This window comes from Cephus cinctus, unplaced genomic scaffold (genome assembly GCF_000341935.2).
Source record: "Cephus cinctus unplaced genomic scaffold, Ccin1 Ccin1_scaffold3299, whole genome shotgun sequence".
Lineage (NCBI taxonomy): Eukaryota > Metazoa > Arthropoda > Insecta > Hymenoptera > Cephidae > Cephus > Cephus cinctus.
This window is the reverse complement of record NW_014334532.1, coordinates 1-24,246: the sequence shown is the minus strand read 5'-3', so window position 1 is coordinate 24,246 and position 24,246 is coordinate 1. Positions and strand designations below refer to the sequence as shown.

Genomic DNA, 24,246 nt, shown 5'->3' with positions numbered 1-24,246 from the left:
CCGTCAAGCTACGCATTTGTGTTTACATTTAGCTCGGCTACGACGGGATACGCATTGTCGACGGAGATGATATTCACAAATTCCTACTTCCAGACTCGCCGCTGCGATTTAGCGCCATGATTTTCGTATAGCCTAAAACCGTTGCGTGTGCATCTCCCTACTCTTCTCTAGTTTTAGATGATACCAAAAGCATGGCGCCAAGTCCTAGGGGTGAGTCCGGAAGTAGGATTTTGTGATGATCGCGTCCATCGATTTCATCAAAGCAAAATTTCGAATGAGGCCGCTCATCAGATATTGCCTAAATATTTTTTTCTTTGCAATCTGAATTTCGAGCGCACAGTGTAAGCTCGATAAGATTTATTATGACAAAAACCAGCACCTCATGCCACCCTGCGCTGAGGAGTGCAGCGGTGCAAGTTTCCAGCATTGTTTAAACAATAGTTCCGAGCGGAACTAAGGTTCCAACATTGAGACCTAAATAGGACTATCCCCGAACTGGTTGGAACACGTCTGAAAACAATACTGAAAGCGAGTACCTCATGCCTGCCTGCCTGCATTGAAGCGTTTGATGCCATCGGTATCTTCAACAGATATTTACCGATGATGCGTAGCAGAACTATTCTTGAATCCTATCAGGAACCATATAACACCTCGAGAACTATCGAAAAAGCTTAGACCATAAATTTTCAGGAAAATAATATCAATATTTAATATTTATTTACAAATGCTGATTATCCTATAAATGTACAAAATTTGTAATATGAGATTTATACATCTATACAATGCACAAATGACATGGCAAATATAATAATTCACAAATTAAAATTTAAGTGTATTCCAAAATTTATAATGTGCTTTATTTTCATCCATATATTGCTGCATCATTAAGATAACTTATGAAGAAGCTTTTGTCTTCCAATCATTTTAATTTATGGTGCATTGCAATATTACTACAAATATTTTAAATAGGAATCATAATTCTTACTAGATCAGCCATTTTTATCTGTTACTAATAATTCCTTCAGGATCGTTACTTGCATTAATAAATGTATAGGGTCAATGTTATTGTACATTTGTTTTTTGTTTTTCAATGACCAGTGGCCCAGTGCCATAGAGATTTCCTATGGTTACTTGTCTTATTATCATTTCTAAAGCTTCATGCCCTTGTCGATAACATTCTTCAATTTTGGTTGGATCTGTTAGCAGCTTATTTTGTTGAAATTCATGTCGTATTTTTCGCAGTGCATACATTCTACAAAAAGAAACAAAAAAATTATATTATGCCATAATTAACATTTTGTTAATAATCTTCATTGCTTGAGTTAAACGTATGTGAATGAAACATACACCTCACTGACAACACTTTAAACCTGAACTGCAATGTTATAGTTTTTATAATATTTATTACTGTTTCTTATGGAAAAAGAAACTACAATTAACCTGTTACATGAAAGAAACAGATTTTCAGATTAAACGGAATATATAGTGCAAGGATATATCTTACTCTTGACTGACCATACAGAAAAGAAGTAACAAATTAGAGTAATTACAAATTTTGTAATTCTTTCATCATTCTAATATACATTTACTGAATCAAAGTCTAGTCAATTTACTGCAGTTATTACACAAAATGTACTGTATGACATGCAATCATGAAATGTTCTAATTGTTCTTGAATATTCATCGGATGCATTATGCTTGCCTGTAATTATAAGCACTCCATTTCTTGCTTTCACGAATTAAATTCCGGTAAAGGCTTAGAATTGTCTCTCGTGTGCACGCCATGATCTGCTATGAATACAAAATAGAATGATAGGGAAAGACGAATAAAAGAGTTATCAGATGCTATCGTCTTAACTCACCTAGCGGAATTTTAATAAACTAACAAAGGAACCTTTAGTACCGTACCATTTCTAAAGAGTACATTACTGAGCAAACCAAATTTTGTGTTTAATTTTCCAACAAGAGCCGGCAATAAAATGGACGGTTTCATTGCATAACCCCACTTTTCATTATTTGTAAATATAATACCTCTGGTTGTCATGTCATTTTAAAGGTAAAACTGTATTACAATAAATATGTGATATTATTATTGAAAAGTAAGTTAGCGTTTATACTGTGTTGTAAAAATGTATGTTATTTTTACAGGCTGATTTACACACACTATTAGTGTTTGCCAATGGACAATTTTAATAATTAAAGTATAATCAATCAGTTACAAGATCTTCAGTTATCTATCAGGTGTATAAAAACAGAATGACTTTGCCGTGGTAAGTATTACAGCGTTTTCTAATATTTTGTTTGCCACTGTCATACAGATATAAATAATAGGTGTCACTTTGTATTAGGTTCAACATGGTTATTTTTGCACAACACTGCAAAAGATTCACAGTAATACGAACATTGTCCACTGCTCCTAAAATTAATAAGTTTCCAGTGGATATTGAACTCTTAGGTCAAAAGTATCCAACCGATGACTGGACAAACTTGACTCCAAAAATTGTCTCGGCATTAGGGAAGAATTTACATACCATGCAGTACCATCCTCTGTCGCATGTACGACAGAGAATTGTTAATTACTTCTATAAATCCTTTGTTAACAGAATTGGCAATCCTATATTCAGTGTGCATGATAATATTAGTCCAATTGTCACAGTTACTCAAAACTTTGATTCATTGATGATACCAAAAGATCATGTTAGCCGCAACAAGAGTGACTGTTACTATGTGAATCAGGATATATTATTGCGTGCACATACAACTGCCCATCAATCAGAACTTATATCAATGGGCTTAAATAATTTTCTGGTTATTGGTGATGTTTATCGCCGAGACGAGATAGATGCCACTCATTATCCCATTTTTCATCAAGCAGATGCAGTTAGATTGTGTACTTCCGAGGAAGTCTTTCAAAATGTCAAGAATTCTAATGATTTAAAATTATTTGAACACAGAGGTCATGAAAGCTCAGAGAAGCAAGGTTGCCATTCGTTAGAGGCTGTAAAAATAATGGAACACGAGTTAAAGACTGTTCTGATTGGACTTGTAAAAGCCATTTTTGGAAAAGGTCATATGACTATCATCATACATGAATATTTTTGAATATTTTACATTCTAAGAATATTGATATAAATATCCATATTCTATATTAATCATTACAGAAATTAAATATCAGTGGGTCGATCAATACTTTCCATTCACTCATCCTTCCTGGGAGCTGGAAGTATTTTACAATGACAAGTGGGTGGAAGTTTTGGGCTGTGGCATCATGCGTCAAGAAATCCTTCAGAAATCTGGTGCCAGTGATCGCATCGGATGGGCCTTTGGTCTTGGTCTCGAACGTTTGGCTATGTGCTTATATAATATCCCTGACATAAGATTATTTTGGAGTACAGATTCCGGATTCTTGAAACAATTTGAAGTGAATGATCCAGATACGCCAATTATTTACAAGGTAATTTTTCACTTTTAATCTTTAGCACACTACTGTACTCTGAAGTTCTTTAAATAAATCAATTTAATTTTTTTAGCCTGTCAGCATATATCCTCAGTGTTGCAACGATATGAGTTTCTGGATTCCACAACACACAAACTTCACGCCAACGGATTTTTATGATCTAGTTCGTGAAATAGGTGGTGACACAGTGGAACAAATCACGTTAATAGATCAATTTGTCCATCCAAAAACTAAGAAAGTCTCACATTGTTACAGAATCGTATACCGACACATGGAGCGTACATTAACACAAAAGGAAGTAAACAATATCCATGAAAAAATTGCAGACATTGCAACACAAAATTTAAATGTTGTTATTAGATAATATGCATAATAAAAAAATGATTTATTATACGTTTATGCTATGTGGTGATGATCTATGTTTAAATTACTTGTTCTCAAATATTCTTACCTCTATCTTCCGTCCAAGAACAATAACTCAGTTAAAATCAATGGCAAAATGCTATTGGATAAGAAAACAGCAATCTTTTCTAATATTCGCCATTAAAAGGAAATAGAGTGAATATATTATTTTATTGGTACATAAATTAATTTAAAACGTATGATACAGCGACTAATATTCAATCATTAGTTAACGTTGCTCTCTATTGGCAGCATGGCTAATATTTCGAGTAATAAAGATTCTGGAGACTCTTATCACATAATACATACATAAATATCCATATATGTTTATGCAATAAACACAAGTGTATAAACGTTTTAATAATTGCGTCAGCATGGATTCTTCAAATGCGTTTAAAAAAAGCCCAAAATGTTTGATCTAGCATAACTTTAAGATTCTATGGTTATTAAAGGAATAAAGCCCAACTGATTTTCAAATAAAAGGATTAAGAGTATCTTTTGGAAAATTAAAAAAGAAAATTCGTCTATACTTTTATCATTATCACAATCACTCACAGAAATTTGTTCATCTACTCTCTCTTTTTGTATGTAATTTTATTTTTCTTATCAACGTCATGCTTCAATATAACCGAGAAGCTGGGTTATACTCTAAAATTGAAAGGGGATATCAAAATAACAGAGGAGTTCCTCCTAGATGCTATATGGCGCTTCCAGAAAAAAGCTGTCCATACGTCATTCTAATTGGTTCAACATAACGGAATGACGTACAATAATCTCGATATTCTCACATAAACTGAACATTAGTTTAGAATGAATAGCCTCATCGCAAGTTTTCCATCTTTCAAATCACTTGCTTAACATTTATAAACATGATCTTTGCAACAATTCCGTATCCGGCTAACTAAGCGGATCTTTGATTACCACTTTTTATGAGAAAAATGAAAAGAAAAAAGTGCTGCCACTAATGATACTAACAATAAATGCTCGTGACAAGTTCTTATGTCAATTTCGTGTAGCTCGGTGGTGAAAATTTCTTTCGTAGGAATTTCAGAATATAAAGAGGCAAGCACGAGACTAATGTAATCACCAGAACTTTCCAGAGAAAATCGGTGGTTTGTATGAATTCCGCATCTGTTAAGTAGAAATATGAAACTCATTTAAATCTATATGACTACAGGTTTTTTTAAAATTACTAGTGTACTTACCGAAGTAATCTTTGAGAACCACCAAGGATAACAGATACAAAGCAAGCGATAAAACTTCTGCAAGAACCATTATGTGATGCCATGTTCGTATGGTTAAAGCGACCATTATTAATTCTGTTAAAACCAATGCCGAAAAGCTGATGGCAACTATGTGAATAAATTCATCCTCGAACATTATGAGAGCACCATACATTATCACACCGCCTGTCAATTAATTTCAATAAATTATGTACATAATCAAAGAACGTCTTTCCTCCTGCTTCAAGTCCATGAGATTATATAGCATAGTTTACCTTGGTAAATGCTTATCAAAACCCACATGAAAAATGTTTTATACGATAGAGATCGACCTTTGCTAAGCTCCTTATACAGTTCTGGATAAGTCAATGCAATCTTTCCCGATACATCCTTGTCTAAGACTAGTGAGAAAACTGGGAACATCGTGTATATCGTGGCGTACCTAGAAGAATAAGAGTCAATGAGTATTAATAATTATTTGAGATGATCTCCGTTTAATTCCCACTTACCCAACCATCAGGAATCCTTGATACAGTGCTACGGATGAGAGATAAAAAACCGCAGAAAAAACAGCCTGCATCGTGGAGATAATTAAACCACGATGAATGACAAATTGACTTAATGCAGCAGATCGTTTGTAACTTCGCCTTCCATGTACAAGTAGCAAGTTAGCAAGATGACTAAAATGTGGAATTGAAAAGTCCGCCGCCAAGGACGCCTGTTTCCCTTCGAGACCTTCCAATCCTATGCCTGAGAAGATTTATGCGAATCAATTAAGTGTTTTGATCATTTATAAATTAACTAATAAAGAGTATCTACCAGCGTCAGCTGCTTGGATCATGGAGACGTCATTTCCACCGTCTCCGACGGCAGCTGTTCTTTTACCAGTGTGCGTTTGGATGAGACTAACAACTTCAGCTTTTTGCGTTGGCGAACAACGACAACAGACAACGGCAGGTGAACCGCAAGCAAGCTCCAAAAATTCATTCTCATAATACTGTAAGCAAACTTCAAGTGAATCGCCGCTTATCACCAAAGCGCAATCTTGCTTCTTGCGAAAGGTGTTCAATTCTAAATGAGCGTCTGTTCGCGTTATTACAGACTTGAAAACGTGGAGACCTTGGGTCCTGGATACCAGCCGAGAAGACTTGGCTATGCACGTTGCCGTTTCAAGTTTGTCACCCGTTAGCATCCAAATCTAGAGATATTTTAATTATACAAATACAAAATGACTACTACTGAGATAAAGACTTAATGAAATTTTGGTTTACCTTGATTCCAGCATTTCTTAATAATTCTAAGGTCGGTCTCACTCTGTCTTGCAATCTATCCTCCACACCAGTAACACATAACAATTCCATTTCTCTTTCTAAACTCTCTACTACCGCAGCTACTCTAGATACGCGATCACTCACGCACATTCTAGCTGCATTATATCTGTAATTATATTTCAATTAAACTTTTGATATTGGACTAGTGAATCATACGATGGAGGATTATTTATTTATTAAGTGTGGTATTTTCTTACCTTGCTTCAAAATCAAGATACTGTTCTTCGGTTAAACTCTTTTTGGCTACAACCAGAGTCCTAAGACCTTCTCTTGCCATATTTCCACACTCTTCCTCCAGCCAATCGTTGTACTGTACAATGCCGGCCATTACAACATCCGCTCCTTTCAGATAAAAGACAATTTCGGAACTAGACTCTTCCTTAACAATTACTCCCATACGCTTAGTTTCCGATGTAAAAGGAAATATTTGCAAGATCGTGTAATTTAGTATCTTTCCATTAAGTGCTTTAAGTTGCATTGAGATTAAATCACGTTTCACAAGAGCCAATCCAACTTCTTCCGTCCATTTAACAAGAGCCACTTCGTCAGGACTCGATGCCTGATAATTTCTCTTTTGTTCCGGAGGATAATAATGTTGATCAGCTTCTGTTTGACTAGAACAAGAATTTTATATTTTACTTCCTACATTCGACTGGCCGTCATGCTAATCTATTTACGTTATTAAGTCTAAAACTATTAAACGTTAATTAATTAAAATATTTATTTAAAAAATGATTTATTCTAATACCTTTGTATAGATCCAGTATCGCCAGTCTCAACGCTTACTGAGTCCGAATTATTCGATCCATTTAATTCATCATACACAGGAGTGACGTTGTGACACAATGCTAATGCGTGTACCGCTTCGTAGATTCTGGTACTTTCAGATCGTCTTACTTTACCGAGAGTACCTACAGACGGTTTTTCCGGCGAGGTATCCGAATCCGTTGTGGAGTAGTACAATTTCAAGACGGATGTAATCTCGTCAAAGGTTTCCTGTCCAAAGGATACTGTACCCAGGTGCAACTTTTTAAAAACCATTTTGTTCTGCGTAAGCGTGCCGGTTTTGTCACTCAGCAAATATGATATTCTACCAAGTTCCTCGGGGATGGTTGTGGTTCTCACTACTGTACCAGCAATTTCTTTATCTCTCTGTATACACCAAGCATAAAACGTTTTCCCCATGTCCAGATTGACACGCAAACTAATTGGTATGATGTAGGAAAACAGCAAAACGAAGCGGAACATATAGCGATACCAGGGACCATTAAATCCTTTCAAGCACATCATAACCAAGGCAAGTCCAATTACTGCACAAAATAAAACCTGTAAAATTAAATACAAAATTATGTGTGGAATTGTATCTCAAGCTTTTGATAAAGTAAACGTAGCCTCTGTATAAAAGATAGGATTATTTTTACATACTTTTGTCAATTGATTGATCTCCTGATCTAATAAACCGACTTTCGATCTTGGTGCTGAATGATTCATTAATGATCTAGTTTCTTGACCAGTGTATACAACAACCCCTAACGCAGAGCCTGAAGCTACTGCGGTGTTTGCCCATAATGTATTATCTACTCCAAGACTCTCTTCGCTGCTGTATCCATCATACTATAGTGTATCAATGAGATAAGAGTATAATCATTTAAAATTATATGAATTAAATTAATTTTTAAATGATTAAATACCCTGGTAAATGTTCCAATGAAGCTATGGATGTCCTTTTGAGGTTTTTCCACATAGAGACTCGCCTTAATGTCAAACAGTTGTGCATCGGATTCTAATTTTTGTGTAGCTGGTACAGCCAAGCGTAATTTCCAATCTGTTTCACCATCCAGCTGATCTGTTCTTACAAAACACGCACCGGATTTTTCCGTAGTACGCAGCAGGACCAAATCAGCTGGCACTCTTTGACCTTTCTCTACTACTACCTGGTAATGAATGTCGTTAATATTGTGGCATTATATTCTCTTATGCTAACAGTAAATTAATTATTACATTATTTTATCCATACACATACCAAGTCACCGACGCGTAATTTCGAACTGGGGACCAATTCTGGAGTGTCAAGACCTTTTACAAGTCTGTAATATTTTTGTGCATTGACTTCTTTATCTCTTTTGTAACGTCTGAAGTCGTCCACCGCTTCGCGACAAATTGTTATGGTTAAAACAAAGCACAGTGGTCCCCAGTATGTGTACAAGTATCCTATTCTAATATCTGGTATAAACTGCGATATGGCCATAATTAAAAAGTACAAATTCAAGAAGAATTTGAACTGTTGAAAGAGGACCTAAAGAAAGGGAAATGCCAACCAGAAACATATTTATTTTATATTAAATCATTTAACTTTTCAACAGCATTAATCTGGTAAGAGAGAAATAGATAAATAAATTACTTACCATTGGAAGGAAAGTGATGATGTTATATTTTTGGTTTCGAATAACATTTGTAGGAAATTTTTCATGCATGTGTTGACCAATGTGAATGGTACGTGCACGAAGCTCCCTTTCTCTACAACATCTGCTCCACATCCATGTGCAACATCTGTAAACAAAAATATTTAATCTGTATTAGTAAGGTTTAATACGGTATGGAATAAATACTTTTTTCTTATAACAGATGAGACTTGAGAGGCTTGTGACAAGATATAGACACATGTTAACATTGCGATGGTAACAATGACTAAACTATAAAACTTGCTTCACAAACACAGCAGGTAATGTTCATTACGATAATTTATGCATTGTCACGTGTTTAAACACATTCAATATATCACATATGACAAGAAATTTTATCTAAATCATCATAATTATTTTCACTATGATATCAATGTTTGCTTTATGCCCACAAGAACCATAAGAACATCATAAACTAGTTGGTATACAAGCAAAGTATCTGTACCTATGAAAATAATAATTAATATGCTTTTTCTCCATGACGTACAATTTTGATTAACCACTTTGCAATGATATTCTTCACATCAAAATAAAGAAAAGAAGGTAATAATGGAATTAAATTAAAAAATATCTAAAGACAAAAATTGCAACTGTTTACACCAAATCCTGGAAGTTACTAAGAGCCATATGATGCTTATGAAAATAATCAAGAACTTTATTTACGTATATAGGAAAGCGAGAGACCGTTACAAAAATAGCAATCTGACAAGGTTGATACAAATAAACAAAAAACAACATTTATAAGACAATCTATTACAAGTAAAAAAAAAATAATTCAACGGCGAACTTGGGACACTACGCCTACGGTTCTTCCGTCTATTGGATCTAGTATAGGTAGGTAAACGCAGCGTTTTTTTGCATAGTAGTAGTAGTAGTAGTAGTGGTAGAAACGAATCGTTAAAAAGGAAATTCATTCGCAAAGTTGAGTCAACAGCCCAGTTATCACCTTGTCCATGGGCTGTCATTTCCTGGTTTTGATATCAGCGGAATATCCTCCTTTGACAGCCTTATCATGTTACTTTGCGTCTCCATTTATTCTTTCTCGGGCATTGGAATTCGTACGAAGAAAGGATCGCTTTTGATTTCTCACTGCGGTTAAAATCTCGACGTTTCCGTAGACTATATCGTAAACACCGTTTCTCTTTAATATGATATCATACGGTACACCAAACACAAATATACGCGAGATGGAAACTGCGCCATATTGCGCAAACTCAAATTCGATACTAGCGCCAACTAGACAACGAACTAATTACCTTCAGTAGCAAGCCATATCAATAACCAATCGGATCGTTAAATCTAGGGAAAAAATGGTAGCTCCCCGGGGAATTTTATTCTAATTAGCGCGCATTATACGAATAGTCTTTTACTTCATGCTTATTAAATGAATATTGTTACCGTTCTTTCATATAGGATCAACTGTTCAGAATCATTAAATTTCAAATATTTTACGGTAACGTTATCACGAAACAATTTGTTACAGATTAACCTCCAAACTTACTTACCCGCAGAAAACATTCTTTAGAATCTTGGAACAATTCCTGACTCGACGGCTCCTTGACGTTAACAGTCTTATACTATCTTCCGATGGTTGCAGAAGATAATCCGTCTCCTCATCCATTTCAAAATCCCGCTCGTCCGAGCTCAGTCGCAATGGCATCTCATCTAACCTCATTGCGACGAGTATTAACTAGCTACACACGAAACTTGAAATTATACGACATGGAACGTCGTGTAATTTATATTTCAGAAACTCTCACGTTTATTGTCTTTAAGTGTCAAGAAATATCTTGTTATTATTACATTTCCTAATGACGTTAGCATTGACAGACGTCTGGTATCGCACATAATTATTCATACTGGCTGATGTACTTTTCCAAGCGTCTCATCTCAGTGCTGTTCTGGATTTTTGAACGATTCACGATAGAGTATCTTACGTAAATATGCGTGTCTCTTTATTCGTTTTGTAGTTAAGTATTATTTATTTACGATTCTTGATCAAACATATATACACACTCGCGCGCCATACCTTATACGCACCCGTACTATATTGTCTTATGTCTGACGTCTTGTAATACTGATGATGATTAAACTAATGTCTTTTAATGATGGGGTTCTACGATTTTTGTACAGTAAATGGACAGTGTCAACAAAGAATTTTGATACTGGACTTTATGACGAGTATCACGTTACTGGGTAAACAGCAGACGCCGTGGGCGGCCATATTGAATACGTGAGTCACGTGGTAGCTCGTGACATACGCATGCACTGAGAGTGACAATTTTAAATTTGGTAATTTCAGTTCTTGTTTTTTTATACTCTTATGTATAATATTGTGCAATTTAATATTGTAGATCATATAAAATATTTATTAATATAACTCTGAGCACGCACGTAGTTGATTTAATTTAAATACTTTGATTTTAAATCAATTAAACTAATGTTAATTTCGATATCTTTGAATTCTAGTAATTTTCCAAATAATTTTCGGCATGTTTTTCTCTCTTCGTTTGACATGAACGTCGTGCTTAATTTGAATCTACCGCATTCGCTTAATATTGTTAGAATTTCCAGAATTATATTCATAGTTTCTTTGGATATGATCTCGACGAATGTTTCCATGAATTCACCAAGAATTCCCACAGGAATTTCTGTACGGAAGATCTTGTCGCGAAGGACATGTCTGTTAAAGATCGTGGAGATAAAAAGTAGCGGTGCTTACCATTTTTAAAAGGACACAATATTATGTCATCTCACGCTTACCTTGTAGTAAGAAGATACATGTATTTTGATCGAATATCTGGCAGCTTTCTCCAAGTTTTGAGAAACTTCTCGTTAGTTTCAGGAATTATTTCAGGCTCGAATTCCTCAAGATCATTCATCATCGAACTCAACGTATGCAGCTGCGACGATGGACGAAATGACGGCAGGTTATTAATTTCTGTATCAGCGGCGCTCATAGAATTCCACATGGTTCCAATTCTTGGTTTCATATCAGTACGTTCAAGGGGTTTTAAATGTGCTCCATTAACCTAAAGGTGTAATAATAATTCTTGTCGTGTAAGTATCATTAATTGTACAAATTTAATTGCTATTCTTACCATTTCTTTGAAATTGTCATAATTCGGTACGCGTTGTTCGATTGCTCTAATTTTTGCGTCATTTTGTAGTTTGTACAGCTCGTCAGCTTTTATGGCTTCGTAAAGCTCATTTTCTAGACTTTTACAGTCGATTGGTTGATTTAATATATGCACGGTGTCACAATACATTATTTTTCTGTCTATGATTCTCTAAGGATTTTACTGTTTGTGGTAAAGATAAGCCTTCACAGTTTCCACACTATCGTTCGTTGTCCGTGACGACGCTGAGTTGTTTATCAGATCGATTGCGGTGGAAAAGCAAAGGCAGTAAATTTTCTCTCTAACCATGTAAATTGGAACACCCTTTATGCAAATATTTATATGGGAAGTACTATGCTAGTTCAACGAGACACTGAAATCTCGAAATTTCGCTGTTTCTATTCGACATAATTTCGTGGTGTTAAATTTGGTTATGCAGCGATGAATTAATATAATAATATTGCTTGATTTTATAAATAAAAATAGTCAGAATTAAAATTAATAAATATTGGTCGAATTATGAAGGTCAAAAGTGGATCGAGTCGTCGATCCTGTAAGTTATTGAAAAAAGCTCGTGAATGAAGAATTTATTTAAAATATAATAATATCCAGTAATGGGATTATTGGAATTTTTTTATCGTTTTAAGCAATGATTATTCCCAGACAAAATTATCTTTACAATTCGGAGGAAATTCGAAAAAGAAAGGTTCCATGTACGGATGTACCAAGCGTAACTCAAATTTGGGCTAGGAAGCCACAAAGGAGAAGAAGAAATTTGCGCGCTGATTTACAAAGAAACAGAAAGTCATTTCCTTCGTCGTTTTTCACATCAAATGCTGATGATCTCTTGGAAACTTTAATGCCATTGAAAACACGCTGCACCTACTCGTCGACTACCAATTCAAGGTTTTTAATTATAATTTAACTAAAATACTTGATAAACTCTTGTAATTGTTAATACACACCGTTAAGATTGTCTCTAGCTGCATCCGGGACTAGAATTTCCGCGACTTCTTTGCAAACCCCACAACGTGACATCTTACGTTTTACGGATTCACCCGATCCAATTTCAACAAGTGAAATTGTAGATTCCAACCCGTGGACTGAACACATGTTACGGTTGGTTCGTGATACGCATATGTAATGAAACTGCATTTTTTACAGGAATTAATTTCTCACCTAATTATCAGGTTGATAAATAGCTTCAAGGAGACGTCAATTAATGAAGGTTCGGCCAACGTGACGCCTGAGAATTTGGATCAGGGACCTGTTTTTGAAAAATCTCAAATGGATTTTGAAAAAAATTATTTGGATGTAGTTTCATTTACTGCTTTACCCAGTCAGCGGAAAAATTCTCACTGTGCTGAAAACTGGTGCTTCAGGTAAATGCTCTTTGACGTCGATTTTGTTATTTTTTAAAAAGGGGATAAAACATCACTATTCTTAGTTCAGATGAAAGTATTCTGCGAAGAGTATCGGAATCTTTGAAAAAGACGGATGAGAGAAGTTTTATTAAAAAGAATCCAGTGGAGACTGCTGATAAAAATAGCTACCAATATGCATCTCAATTTAAATCATATAAGAATTCTTTAATGGAGAAAGCAAAGAGGATGTTGAATTTTAAAACTGTTGATCCTGGAACAACGCATGTAGAAAGAGCTGATAAGGTGGTGGAGACAGTGTTTAAGAGAGGGGACAGGAAAGTTAGAAGTAGAAAAAAGAATTTGCGAAAAAAATTAACAAAGGCCAAGATAAAAAAGTCAAAATTCATCGAGGATTCAAAGAGCTTGAAAAGCAGTTATTCGATTTCCTTAATAGATGGCAAATTGAAAATTGTACCTAGTCAAAATCTGCTTCCGCAAGTGTTTCATTTGGAAAAATCATTTTCTGCAATTCAATTCGAATTGAAGGATACTGCGTGCAGCGTATCACTAATAGACAAGGAACCAATTTCTGAATCCTGTTACTCACCAAAAAAGTGTCTAACCCTCTACACTATATCAAAAACATATATTTCAAGCTTAGAAGATCTGAATGTAATGGGAATACATTTCCAGAAGCCAATGTGCCTATCGTATTTTAAAAATGGTCAAATTACGAATTCCGAGATAAGCAGCGACACAGTAATTCCTGAGAAAAAAACCATACAACCCATAAAAAACAAACTCCAAAATACCTTCAACTTGGATCAAGGAGTTCAAGTAGGAAATCAAATAATACCCACGTTTCGCAGTATAGGCATAGTCGCTTCCACAAATAAGATTTCAACGAAAAATATATCTACCGACACAAGTGACCTAGCTCCTGAATTGAGAATACCCTCAATTCAGAATAAACTGAAAAATTTGCCAGAAACAAAAAATCCTGCCGATATTAATAAACCTAACGATCAATCATCGAAATGGGATCCGAAACCATTTAATAAAAAATGTCCCATCTGTAATCGCCAAGAGAAATCAAATCCTAGGTAATTCAATTAAATTCAATTAAAAAATCCAATTAAATAGTATACCACGCGTTAATCCCTAATAAAATTGTATTACCAAATTTATATACAGTTTTAACGGGAATAATTTTTAAACAAAGGATCCATTTTACTTTGTATTTTGAAAACGTGCGCGCGCACGTGCTTTGAAATTCACATTAGACGTCTTAGATACGAAACTGACTGTCACTCACTCAGTACTTGTCCGACTCGCTTTTCTGCTATGCAAATGTAGCCCGGTTCGTTTATTGCATTTTTTAATATTCCAGCATCGTCCTATTTTATATGTTGTTTCATTGAACGTAATCACGCACCAGTCGTATACAAATCACATGTGTTTGGAATCGGTTCGAGCTTTTCCTTTTGCGTTAACTTACATCATCAACCATTGAACAATCCCTAATGAAATTCTGTACTTGCGATGACGTCATTTTTCGTTTCGTTTGCCATATAAATACATCACTTTTACTACAGCTGCTACTGACGCTATCTCTTGTGTGTTTTGATGATTTTCAGATACGTACTGCCAGTATGCACTGTGAAAGGAGTTGATCAATTCCCAAGAAATCAAAATGATCCTTGGATTCATGTTTTGGAGCGAGTCAAGGCTAAGAATTCTTGTAATTTTTCAAAACTCAAAAATCCTGCTGATGCAACACTAGCTAACAACAGAGAACAACATTTTGATAAAGGATTGAAGTATATCAATGGACGTATGCCTGTAAATCCTGTGAATTCTTCGTATGGACGTCGTGCTTTAAGTACAGGGTGTTCCAAAAAACTTCATAGAAATTCCTTAGTAACTGATATTACTGATACCAACAGTAGGCTCTTGTACGTCATTTCAGAATCGCCTGAAACGTCCAGTCGGATAAAGTATTAATTAAATTTAAAATAACAAAATTATACGTAAGCTTGTAAATTCTTGTACACGTGTCAGATAAAAATTTGTCTATAAAGTTAATTATACTGGAAGAATCCTGATTTTTATTGTTCACATTTATAAATCATTCCTCATTCACGGTACCGGTGTAGCATGTTTCTCCTGCAACAACTTAGCTTGAAGCTTCTTGACAAATCTATCATGCGTCCTCTTCATCTCTAAAATTTCTTTCATTTCCTCCTTATCCTCCTCCTAAAAACCAAAGCACCTTATACATCTGTCATAATGATCATTCCAAAATCGTCTTACCGATTGATTCAAACGAAGAACAAGTGCTCGTCTGCCGTCGGACATCGGTTGAGAATAATCCATTAATTTTTTCAGTCTCTCAGCAGGACTCACGCCTCTTTCGACTACCAGTACAATTCTAGCCCACTGTATAATAATGATAAATAAGTAAAACTCCATTAGATTTATACAAGTGGAAGTACTTCCTAACCTTAAAAAAATTTACTATGAAGATAGGCAACATATAATTATTTTTAAAAAATTAATCGATTTCCCAGCCTTTAAAAACATGTTATTATTCTATTTCCATAATATCTATATTATGCAAAGAGGTCGTGCCACTTTTTAGATACAATCATCTACGCACCAGATGCCTATGAGGTGCAGTAGTTTCATTCTTGGGAATAATGGCCGTCATAGTGTATTTACACCAAAGGAGTGCCGTGCAGTGACAACGATAAATAGGAATGTGAAAACGTAACAGTCGATTGAAAGTCAAGAACAATTTTTATGAAATAAGAAAAGCTAGACGACGTACGTAGACTTTCATCATATCATGGATACCTGTCTCTGCCATTCATTTCTGGTCTCTGCAATCTTCTGATATGTATTACCCATCATAGCGATCAGCATGTTCACAAGGAGGATAGCAACAATAGCCATGTAGACTACAAACATCAACTAAACAAAGAAATAACCAATGAATTCATAAAGTCCTATGGAAAAGAATAATTTTATCTTTTCTTTCCAAATCCAACAATCGTTCGTACATTTTACGTAACGCAGCCTAACATGCTGATTTATCGCGTTCAATAGAAACTCAATGTCTGCGACAAAGAGCTGAAGCAATGCCGGAAATTTTTAAAAGACCTAATAGCCCCAAGCGGCATCTAATGCCTTTGATCGTAAACCTAAATATGTAAATTTCCAGTTGCAAGGCAACTGATTACCTTGGCCTCCATTTCATGGTCGGTTCTTTCAAATGCACCATAATAATCGCCAAAAGTCGTCATGCTCATGAGGAACATCGCCATTATACTTTCCAAAGGGGACGGCATGGGATTAGATACGGAGTCATCGACGCCCTCTGGTGTGTTTGGATTGTCGAATGATAAGAAAATGATATAGTAAGCTGAAAAAAAATCGTTCTTTAGCATTATCAACAAAACCGTATTGTCTATCGAATTATTGTAATTCTTTCACGCCATTCTATTACTGTATTTATTCTTAATGTTTGCAGCAAGCGTGCCTAGGTTAACCTTGGCATAGTACCTGCTTGCGTTCCGTGATCTTTCTTACCGTTGCATTGAAAATATATGTCAGCATCGCGTTACACTGTAACGGATACCTCATCCGCGCGAAGCAGCTACTTTTACTCATGTTGTGCCAACGAAGCATACTCGGACGTGGACAATGATCCTTTATTATGATTTCTAAGCTTTGCATTGTGCCTGTACTTGATGTTGATTAATTTTGATAATTTCTTTGTTTACCTTGCGAAAAGCCCATCACAAAGACTAGATAGATTGATACGAATCTGAGCAGATCGCCCATGATCATTCTGTAGATCATGACAACGAACGGGCCAACCGTCTTGAATCCTCTGCAGAAGAAGAGGAAGTACGGTGCTGTGGTCAACATTACCACTACGGCTAACATATCCTCGACTTCGTCGGCGCAGGCTAATCTCAGGAATGGGAATGACAGTAGAATGCAGCAGGAGAATAAGAACATCACTCTGGAAGGTGCAGTCATCTGAAAGGTAGATATTTATTTGGATAACGATGATCGTGTCAAGGTAATAATACGTATTATTGAGGCTATTCAAAGTGTTCTCACGAGATTTTCTATGAACATGTTAAGTCCCAAAAAACGGGCTTCTCTCAATCCAGCTGCTATGTAAAGTATGGCGCCGATTTGCATCATTATCTCGGTGGTCAAGCGGATCTTTGCGGTTGCGCTTGTCAGATGCATCAATCTGCATTCCTCTGTGAGATCGTCCCACCTAATAATATTTTTTTTTTAATCAAAACAATATTCGAATTTGCTTTTGTCATGATAATATTGACTTACCAATCATCGTCATCGGTAGTGGTTGCAATTGTGTCGGTCGTTACTGTGATTACTGTCAAATTTAGATCAGCCAAAGTTTCACTTATGGTATCGGTGACGTGTCTCGCAAGAGATGCGTTTTCTGTGCTGATTGAAATATTTTGTGAAATTATGTCAATACTGCTTGTAGACAAAGTGCTAGAACTCTCCTCGTCCTGAGCGGCCTGTAGTAGAATTTCTTGTAAAGTCGAAGTGATGTTCGATGTGATTTGAGATGCGATCCTCTCAATATACTCGGACGTCATGTTCAGGGTGGAATTTAGATTCGAGGTCAAAGTTGCAATCAGGCTTCTTGTAACCATTGATAAGCGTGACGAGTCTAGAAAACTAGTAGACGTAACATTCGTATTGGAGATTGGAGTTGTTGCAGTCTGCTTTGATAATGTGGAATTTGCCACCGTGGTAGCTGTTTGAGATGCGGATGGACCAGGGCGAAGAGTGAAACTGATAAGGGATAAAACAAAGTAAAAGCAAAATAAGAAGAACTGCCTGTAGAACCTAGAATAACAAAGTTATTAATGAAGCACAGCTTGATCCTAGAATTATATACGTTTATTTACCTAGATTTCACAAAAGTGTTCCACTTGGCATTCAGCAGATCTACCAGAACGCCATCCATTAGTTCCAAGTGTTCGTCTTTGTCCTAGATAACATTAAACTAGGCTAATAACGATATTGTCTTGTAAATTATTTTGACCGTTAGGTAAACTCACGCCAAAGACAACCAAATTCAAGGCTGAATTATTACTGATCCTTCCACTGTTCACGTCAATGGTATCGACCTGAGACAAAGGATAAGCTGCACAAGTGATACTGCCAATTTGCCAATAAATTTCCCGCTCTATATTCAAAATATGAAAGAACATTTCAATATGTGCCAATTTAGCAGCCAGAGTCAACGGCGTCAGATGCTGAACATTCTTCAACGACAAAGAGGCACCAGTTTCATAAGCCATATCCAAAGTGGCCTAAAGCATAAACAAAAATGTATCCATCTAAATCCGCTAATTATTATTAATCAATAAGAAACAAATTACCAGCTTCTGATAAATAACAAGCATATGCAATACAGTGTTCCCATTGGTATCCTGCTTATCAGGATCAGCACCCCTGGCAAGCATAAGTCTGTAACACTCTTCCTGTCCTAAGCAGGCAGCAAAACTTAAAGGATATTCACCCCAGTAGACGTATCTATAATAAAAATAGTCAAAATAATTCGATAAAGACAGACAATAACCTAATGATAAATCCTACTGTAATTCCAATCCACGTCATTATCACTCAAGCAATATAAACACGTGCATCGAGTTGTCACAGTTATTTTTCTTTCGTTGCTCCCAGTCTTCGTCAGGTGAAAGGTCAAGGACCCCAATAAGTAAAAGAGCCGGGTATAAAATCCTATCGACATTCCTTAAATTTTTTAACGTCTGGACAGCGCGCATATTCAACTCTGCGATAACTAATCTTAATGTACAAGACGAAATCGCAAAACGACTAATGGAGCATAAAACATTTTGGCCCAGAAGCTACGACTGGCGTTCGTTATACGAATAACAATGAAAATGCTCATTCGTCCCATAGCATTAAGCAATCCTATCCTTATGTCAAAGACAAATTCGTTTCTTTACATCCCATTACGATCTAGTTTAACAATATCAACGGTATACCCTTTGTAATTTGTTTCGGGACAAACGCAAACCCATTCGTGTTCCAGGCTGTCAGCTCTGGATGCTTTCTGATCTTCGGGACACATGAAATTTCCATAGCAACGTTCATGCACGTCGGCGCCACTGTCCAAGAGAAATTTGACCATAGCTGGCTCCTCGTTCACTATAGCCATATGCAGTACGTTCTCACCTATTCGATAAGAATATTTTATCTTAATTTATATAAAATTAATTGCTCGAGTTAATTATATTAATTAGAGCACGTGCCATAGTACTCGTCACTCATGTAAATGTCGTTAATGAGCTTTGGATAAAAACGTAACAATCTTTTTGCCAGATCAATGTGTATCGCCGTGGCATGTAACATGCATAAGTGTAAAATGGTTTCACCGACTGCCCCTCTTTCACTAAGTATCCAGCAAACCAGCCGGTACTTGGATTTATCTGTATAAATATAAAAGAGGGTTAATGACTTATTAATTAATCTGAGCAAGGGAGTTAATGATCGTTACCTATTTTTGTCTCGTCTACGTCTTCATTCTCGATATCCTTATTGATGTCGTAATCGGCAGGATTTTCCATGGCTCTTAAGACAGGCAGCTGAGACGATTGTTAAATTATATAAATTTCCATGTGAAATAAATTTTTAATTAATCTTACCAGCTTGTGCCTAGGACGTTCCTTGTTCCTTAACAAAACCAATTTCTCAATAGGTATCCATTTACCTTTTCCTTTATTGTATAAAAATGGCTCGACCTTTGTCCTCAATGCGTGATCCAATTCTGCAAACTGTTTCGTCTGAGCAGCCCTTTTCATCATGTCCACCAGTAACCCACCACCTGTTAAAAAATATATATACGTCGCCAGATCACACTCGATCGTGGTATTAAAATAAAATCGAGCGTCCAAGGAATTGCGTCATAACTTCAAGTATTTGGATCATCCACTTGTAACGGCGGGCTGTTACCAGCGTGTTAGCACTTCACTTTCCAAATGGATATGGTGACTCACTGCCAGGCTTGAGTAACATAAAAATGATTTTTAAAGAAAAAAATTTTTTTTACTTTCAACAATTTTCCGTACGTCTGTATCTTCGTGTTCCATTGCAAAAGATAATAGAATAATAATCGACAAGTTTCCGTATACGAATATCTCCCCCCCGAGAGTCAGGGTGTTTACTTGGCCTTTCGAAAATAAAAGCTAGTATCTTACTTGGGCGCTCGTTTACTCGTGATTATCTGTATTCGAATACAGTGGCTTTATTTACCCTTCAGGTCTACCAGCTTGTAAAGTAGAATGGAAGAACCGTCAGTTTGCTTCTTTACGCCGCTCGTTACGTTGCTTTCCGTATTACCCATAATAAAGGTGAGTGCCTTAACGGTTTTATTTGAAAATTCTAGTTTCTCTTACCGACGCGTTCAACCGAAACGTCTATAAGGGATACAATTTGAGGTTATAGGCATCACTGGTTACCATGGTAGATTCTATATCGATTATACAAAGTATCATTGTGCGTCTGACATATATTGTTACGATACAAGAGAATTTATGTAAATCAAATGAATTCTGACAGTTTTATTGTACATAAAGAATCTTCAATTATTTAATAACTTCCTTAAGGAAATTATACGAGTCCAAGTCATCTGTTCTTACTTGACTGCGCGTGGCACACGTATTAGATCATCTTAATTATAATCATTGACTATTGACAACACGTGATATTAATTCGAGAATTTTTATTTGCAATAATATTAATATTTTTTTTCAATTAATCTTTTTTTTTTGTAATTGGACCATACTTACAGTGCGAATTAAGCTTCTCGTTAGCTAATTGCGGTTTTGCTTGATTAATGAAGCTGTAATCAGTTCTAACGGTATTTTGGACTCCAGTTAATTATTTAAGAAATTAAGATCAAAAGCCGGATGTTACAGACCATAAGGATATCCTGTTTTGGTCCACAGTGAAACCTTATCCGGGATGTGATTCCGCAAAATTACGTTCGATAATTATTTTAACCTCTAAAAGATGGAAAGTTCATTTTAGCTGTAGAGTGGTTTCATAATTTTGCTATAGTACTTGCATATTTGTTTAAATTCCAAGTAAAATATTGTACAAGTAATTTAAAAAGTCTGCCCGTTCTCTAATTCTTAAAAAACGCCTACTTAAGTCAACGTAATCCTCATTGTTATTATTATTCGTTATTTTAATATTACAAGACAAAAGTTAACCATTCGTACGACATATCTTTTCTTAATAATGCCGGAATGAGGCCCCGGAGGGATTCGAACCCTCGATCTCCTGTTTACTAGACAGGCGCTTTAACCAACTAAGCCACGGCGCCAGTACGTCGGCTAAAATTCAGTAATTTTTCTGGATCTTAATACATAACGGGTCAACTATGTGTATTTAGTGTAGGTTTACGTGGGCTGAAAGAAATATCTAATTATCTCCATCCATCAAAAAGGGGCCTTGATATTATTTGGGAATGCGATAGCTGTATGGGATATGTAAATAACACTGAAATAAATGTATTACATATATATATATATATATCGAGACAAAGCATGGGCTACTTGAAAATCCTTTGTATTCGTGCGTCAACGGCTATATTGAAGGAGGGCAAAGCTTAATGAACTAATTAAAAATAGGCCGAGACGTAAATCCGACCTAAATTTTTCCGGCATTACATTGGCTTCGTATTACGAAAAAGTGCGTTGACCTAGTTATATTGAACGGCTGGCTGTGTTTACCGTCTGAAAAAAAAGTCGATGCATCCTAAACGACAGTATTTTACTTAGGTATATACAGTCCTGGAATAGCACGTGGTATCTTCGTGAATTTTTTCTCATCGGTTATAATTATTCCTAAATGAGAAAACTCGTTCGCTTACTTCAATGCTTTTATATCGAAGTTATTTAACATAGATGTAAACAGACTGAGTTTACTATATTGCCACAGCTGGCAGTTCTCTATTCTTAAAACGATGAATGCGAGTTACGTATGAAATGCTGACCTCGCTTACCCGTTATAGTTTCGTCATACTTTACGTTAGTCGTGCGTTTGACTTTGTATGTTTACAAAAGTAAGATTAGACACATGCTTTTAAAATATATCACTTTTAGCAACAAGTGGCTCGTTGGTTTTTTTTTTTTTTTTTTTGAAAAAGATAATTTTTATTGAACTCAAACATAGATACCTAGGTAATACAAGTATAAAAATTACTTTAAAAAACTCGGACCATATTTTTAAATAAATAATGCCATGCTACTCATGGTAGATCTCAGCATTTACCGGGATAGTTTGTACTTATTAAGTTTTTGATATTTGGTTTTTAACAGTAGTATGTTCGTCCTGATGTATCTTTTGGATGTAAAAGTACTGAGAAAATTAAATACATCTGCTCTATCTTTTGGAAGTGGGTGTGGTATGAGAGATGATGGGGAGTAGGAAGGTGTAGGGTTAATATTTACATGTGATTATATACATATGTACAGACCTAATCTAATGATATGTAATGAAATGTTGATCCTCTTATAGAAGAATCTTGAGCTTTTCCTGCAACCCAGAGTTATTGTTTCCAAGTTGTTCTTTTTCGGATTTCGTCGATATGCTTGGCATCTTTTTTAAGCCACCAGTATTTGTGGTTTAGTCTGTGCTTGTCGTGTATGTCGACCTTCGGCAGTGCTTTGGAGAAATCTGTTCTACTCTCTTGTTCTGATGGGCAGATTGAATTCGTCTTGTAGTACTCCAATTTTATCACAGAAAGTAAACATTTCTGGGGATATGTAACCAGTAGCACATCTGTCCTTACAGATTTCGTCACTTGGGCATCGGAGGTTGTCCATTATGGGATTACCAATGTCCTGGTATCCGGCATAGTAATTACGGCATAATTTCAAGTAGAAGCAATCTATCCTCGTTATATTGGCCATATTATATATATTGGCATTGCTGATCCTTTCTCGATAGTCAGTTTCCGCTTTTCTATGTCTTCTGATGCATGATCTAAGCGCGGATCTCTCCAGTTTCCGATATTTTTCCATTACTGTTGGGCCCATGTTCCATAACATCGGGGCAGCATAAGTGATTAGAGATCGAATAAGCAGCTGGTAGCAAATGATTTTAGCTTTAACTGATAAATTGCTATTATAAAATATTCTAGAATTACTTTTAATCGCTGTTCTTGCTTTTCCAAGCTGTATTTTGTGGTGCGTGGTCAGGTGGATTAAGTGGTCAAACGTTATTCCCAAATATTTTACAGTTTTCCTGACTGGGATCTCGATTATTATTCCGTTCTGATCTTTTACATTGAATTTTGCTGCTTTTATCCGGTTATATTGGGACACTTTTAGATGGTTGCATGCTTGTCTGAAGAATATGGCTTCGCTCTTTGAGCCATTTATTTTCAGGTTCCAATTGAGGTAATGATTATTAATTTTGTTTATTCTATCCTGCAATTTAAAGATGATTCTGTCCACGTCATTGTCTGCGGTGTAGATTATTCGGTCATCAGCGAACGAATTTGAGTTGACTCCGTCAGTTTCAAGCTCAGCTGCTACGTTGGTGTCACTGTCGTAGACATTGAAGAGGATTGGTGATAGCACTCTGCCTTGTTGCAATCCTTCTTCAATGATGAAGCAATTGTGTGATAATAATTTCCCGTCCCAAGTGTAGAAGAAATTTCCTATTATCATGTCGATAATCAGGAATATTAGTCCGAAGGGGAGGTTCTTCTTCACCATGGTAAATATTAGGCCGTTAATCCATACAGAGTCAAAGGCTTTCTCTTGATCCAGTAACACCGCACCAACTATCA

At 35.9% G+C, this 24,246-nt stretch overlaps 7 protein-coding genes and 1 non-coding gene across 19 annotated transcripts; 2 read left to right on the top strand and 6 right to left on the bottom strand.

The window, feature by feature from the left end:
- The first annotated feature begins 134 nt into the window (after nt 1–134).
- On the top strand, nt 135–3,861 carry LOC107274549 (probable phenylalanine--tRNA ligase, mitochondrial). Of its 2 annotated transcripts, none has more exons than XM_025091806.1 (5): nt 135–210; nt 2,149–2,270; nt 2,349–3,067; nt 3,162–3,454; nt 3,531–3,861. In XM_025091806.1, the coding sequence occupies exons 2-5, from the start codon at nt 2,257–2,259 to the stop codon at nt 3,819–3,821; spliced, it is 1,317 nt and encodes a 438-aa protein (XP_024947574.1). In that variant the 5' UTR covers nt 135–210; nt 2,149–2,256; the 3' UTR covers nt 3,822–3,861. The 2 variants fall into 2 exon arrangements, with proteins under 2 accessions (XP_024947574.1, XP_015609271.1); XM_015753785.2 differs by lacking the exon at nt 135–210 and adding an exon at nt 1,909–2,056.
- Nucleotides 684–1,854, bottom strand: LOC107274551 (LYR motif-containing protein 4). Its single transcript, XM_015753787.2, has 2 exons — nt 1,703–1,854; nt 684–1,252 (listed from the first exon to the last, which is right to left on the bottom strand). Exons 1-2 carry the CDS (start codon nt 1,783–1,785, stop codon nt 1,063–1,065), a joined length of 273 nt encoding a protein of 90 aa, XP_015609273.1. The 5' UTR covers nt 1,786–1,854; the 3' UTR covers nt 684–1,062.
- A 139-nt stretch (nt 3,862–4,000) lies between the features above and the next one.
- On the bottom strand, nt 4,001–11,108 carry LOC107274545 (probable phospholipid-transporting ATPase IIB). Of its 3 annotated transcripts, none has more exons than XM_015753774.2 (13): nt 10,381–11,108; nt 8,819–8,963; nt 8,437–8,709; nt 8,105–8,347; nt 7,839–8,027; nt 7,162–7,739; nt 6,611–7,027; nt 6,354–6,519; nt 5,902–6,280; nt 5,592–5,832; nt 5,358–5,524; nt 5,065–5,268; nt 4,001–4,990 (listed from the first exon to the last, which is right to left on the bottom strand). In XM_015753774.2, exons 1-13 carry the CDS (start codon nt 10,548–10,550, stop codon nt 4,857–4,859), a joined length of 3,306 nt encoding a protein of 1,101 aa, XP_015609260.1. In that variant the 5' UTR covers nt 10,551–11,108; the 3' UTR covers nt 4,001–4,856. The 3 variants fall into 3 exon arrangements, with proteins under 3 accessions (XP_015609260.1, XP_015609263.1, XP_015609261.1); XM_015753777.2 differs by lacking the exon at nt 10,381–11,108 and adding an exon at nt 9,321–9,473; XM_015753775.2 differs by lacking the exon at nt 10,381–11,108 and adding an exon at nt 9,822–10,097 and having other exon boundaries at nt 4,012–4,990.
- Nucleotides 11,109–11,195: 87 nt separating this feature from the next.
- On the bottom strand, nt 11,196–12,175 carry LOC107274550 (coiled-coil domain-containing protein 103). The gene is made up of 3 exons (XM_015753786.2): nt 11,977–12,175; nt 11,639–11,907; nt 11,196–11,558 (listed from the first exon to the last, which is right to left on the bottom strand). The coding sequence occupies exons 1-3, from the start codon at nt 12,142–12,144 to the stop codon at nt 11,279–11,281; spliced, it is 717 nt and encodes a 238-aa protein (XP_015609272.1). The 5' UTR covers nt 12,145–12,175; the 3' UTR covers nt 11,196–11,278.
- Nucleotides 11,800–15,474, top strand: LOC107274547. Of its 4 annotated transcripts, none has more exons than XM_025091803.1 (6): nt 11,800–11,935; nt 12,642–12,900; nt 12,967–13,113; nt 13,185–13,376; nt 13,442–14,461; nt 14,996–15,474. In XM_025091803.1, the coding sequence occupies exons 2-6, from the start codon at nt 12,644–12,646 to the stop codon at nt 15,360–15,362; spliced, it is 1,983 nt and encodes a 660-aa protein (XP_024947571.1). In that variant the 5' UTR covers nt 11,800–11,935; nt 12,642–12,643; the 3' UTR covers nt 15,363–15,474. The 4 variants fall into 4 exon arrangements, with proteins under 4 accessions (XP_024947571.1, XP_024947572.1, XP_015609269.2 ...); XM_025091804.1 differs by having other exon boundaries at nt 11,834–11,935; nt 12,658–12,900; nt 14,996–15,473; XM_015753783.2 differs by lacking the exon at nt 11,800–11,935 and adding an exon at nt 12,409–12,547 and having other exon boundaries at nt 14,996–15,473.
- Nucleotides 15,440–21,637, bottom strand: LOC107274546 (transient receptor potential cation channel subfamily V member 5). Of its 6 annotated transcripts, XM_025091800.1 has the most exons (17): nt 21,364–21,631; nt 21,233–21,285; nt 20,697–20,860; nt 20,090–20,268; nt 19,942–20,029; nt 19,697–19,873; nt 19,430–19,619; nt 18,800–18,953; nt 18,476–18,730; nt 18,323–18,405; nt 17,724–18,260; nt 17,490–17,655; nt 17,144–17,405; nt 16,601–16,782; nt 16,215–16,331; nt 15,672–15,797; nt 15,440–15,614 (listed from the first exon to the last, which is right to left on the bottom strand). In XM_025091800.1, the coding sequence occupies exons 3-17, from the start codon at nt 20,785–20,787 to the stop codon at nt 15,498–15,500; spliced, it is 2,724 nt and encodes a 907-aa protein (XP_024947568.1). In that variant the 5' UTR covers nt 20,788–20,860; nt 21,233–21,285; nt 21,364–21,631; the 3' UTR covers nt 15,440–15,497. The 6 variants fall into 6 exon arrangements, 5 of the variants coding, with proteins under 5 accessions (XP_024947568.1, XP_015609265.1, XP_015609264.1 ...); XM_015753779.2 differs by having other exon boundaries at nt 17,724–18,206; nt 21,233–21,631; XM_015753778.2 differs by lacking the exons at nt 21,233–21,285; nt 21,364–21,631 and having other exon boundaries at nt 20,697–20,876.
- Nucleotides 21,638–21,697: 60 nt separating this feature from the next.
- Trnat-agu lies at nt 21,698–21,771 on the bottom strand. Its single transcript has one exon. It is a non-coding gene; the product is annotated as a tRNA-Thr (tRNA).
- Nucleotides 21,772–23,131: 1,360 nt separating this feature from the next.
- On the bottom strand, nt 23,132–24,124 carry LOC107274544 (RNA-directed DNA polymerase from mobile element jockey). The gene has a single exon (XM_015753773.1). The coding sequence runs from the start codon at nt 24,122–24,124 to the stop codon at nt 23,132–23,134; it is 993 nt and encodes a 330-aa protein (XP_015609259.1).
- Between the last annotated feature and the right edge of the window lie 122 nt (nt 24,125–24,246).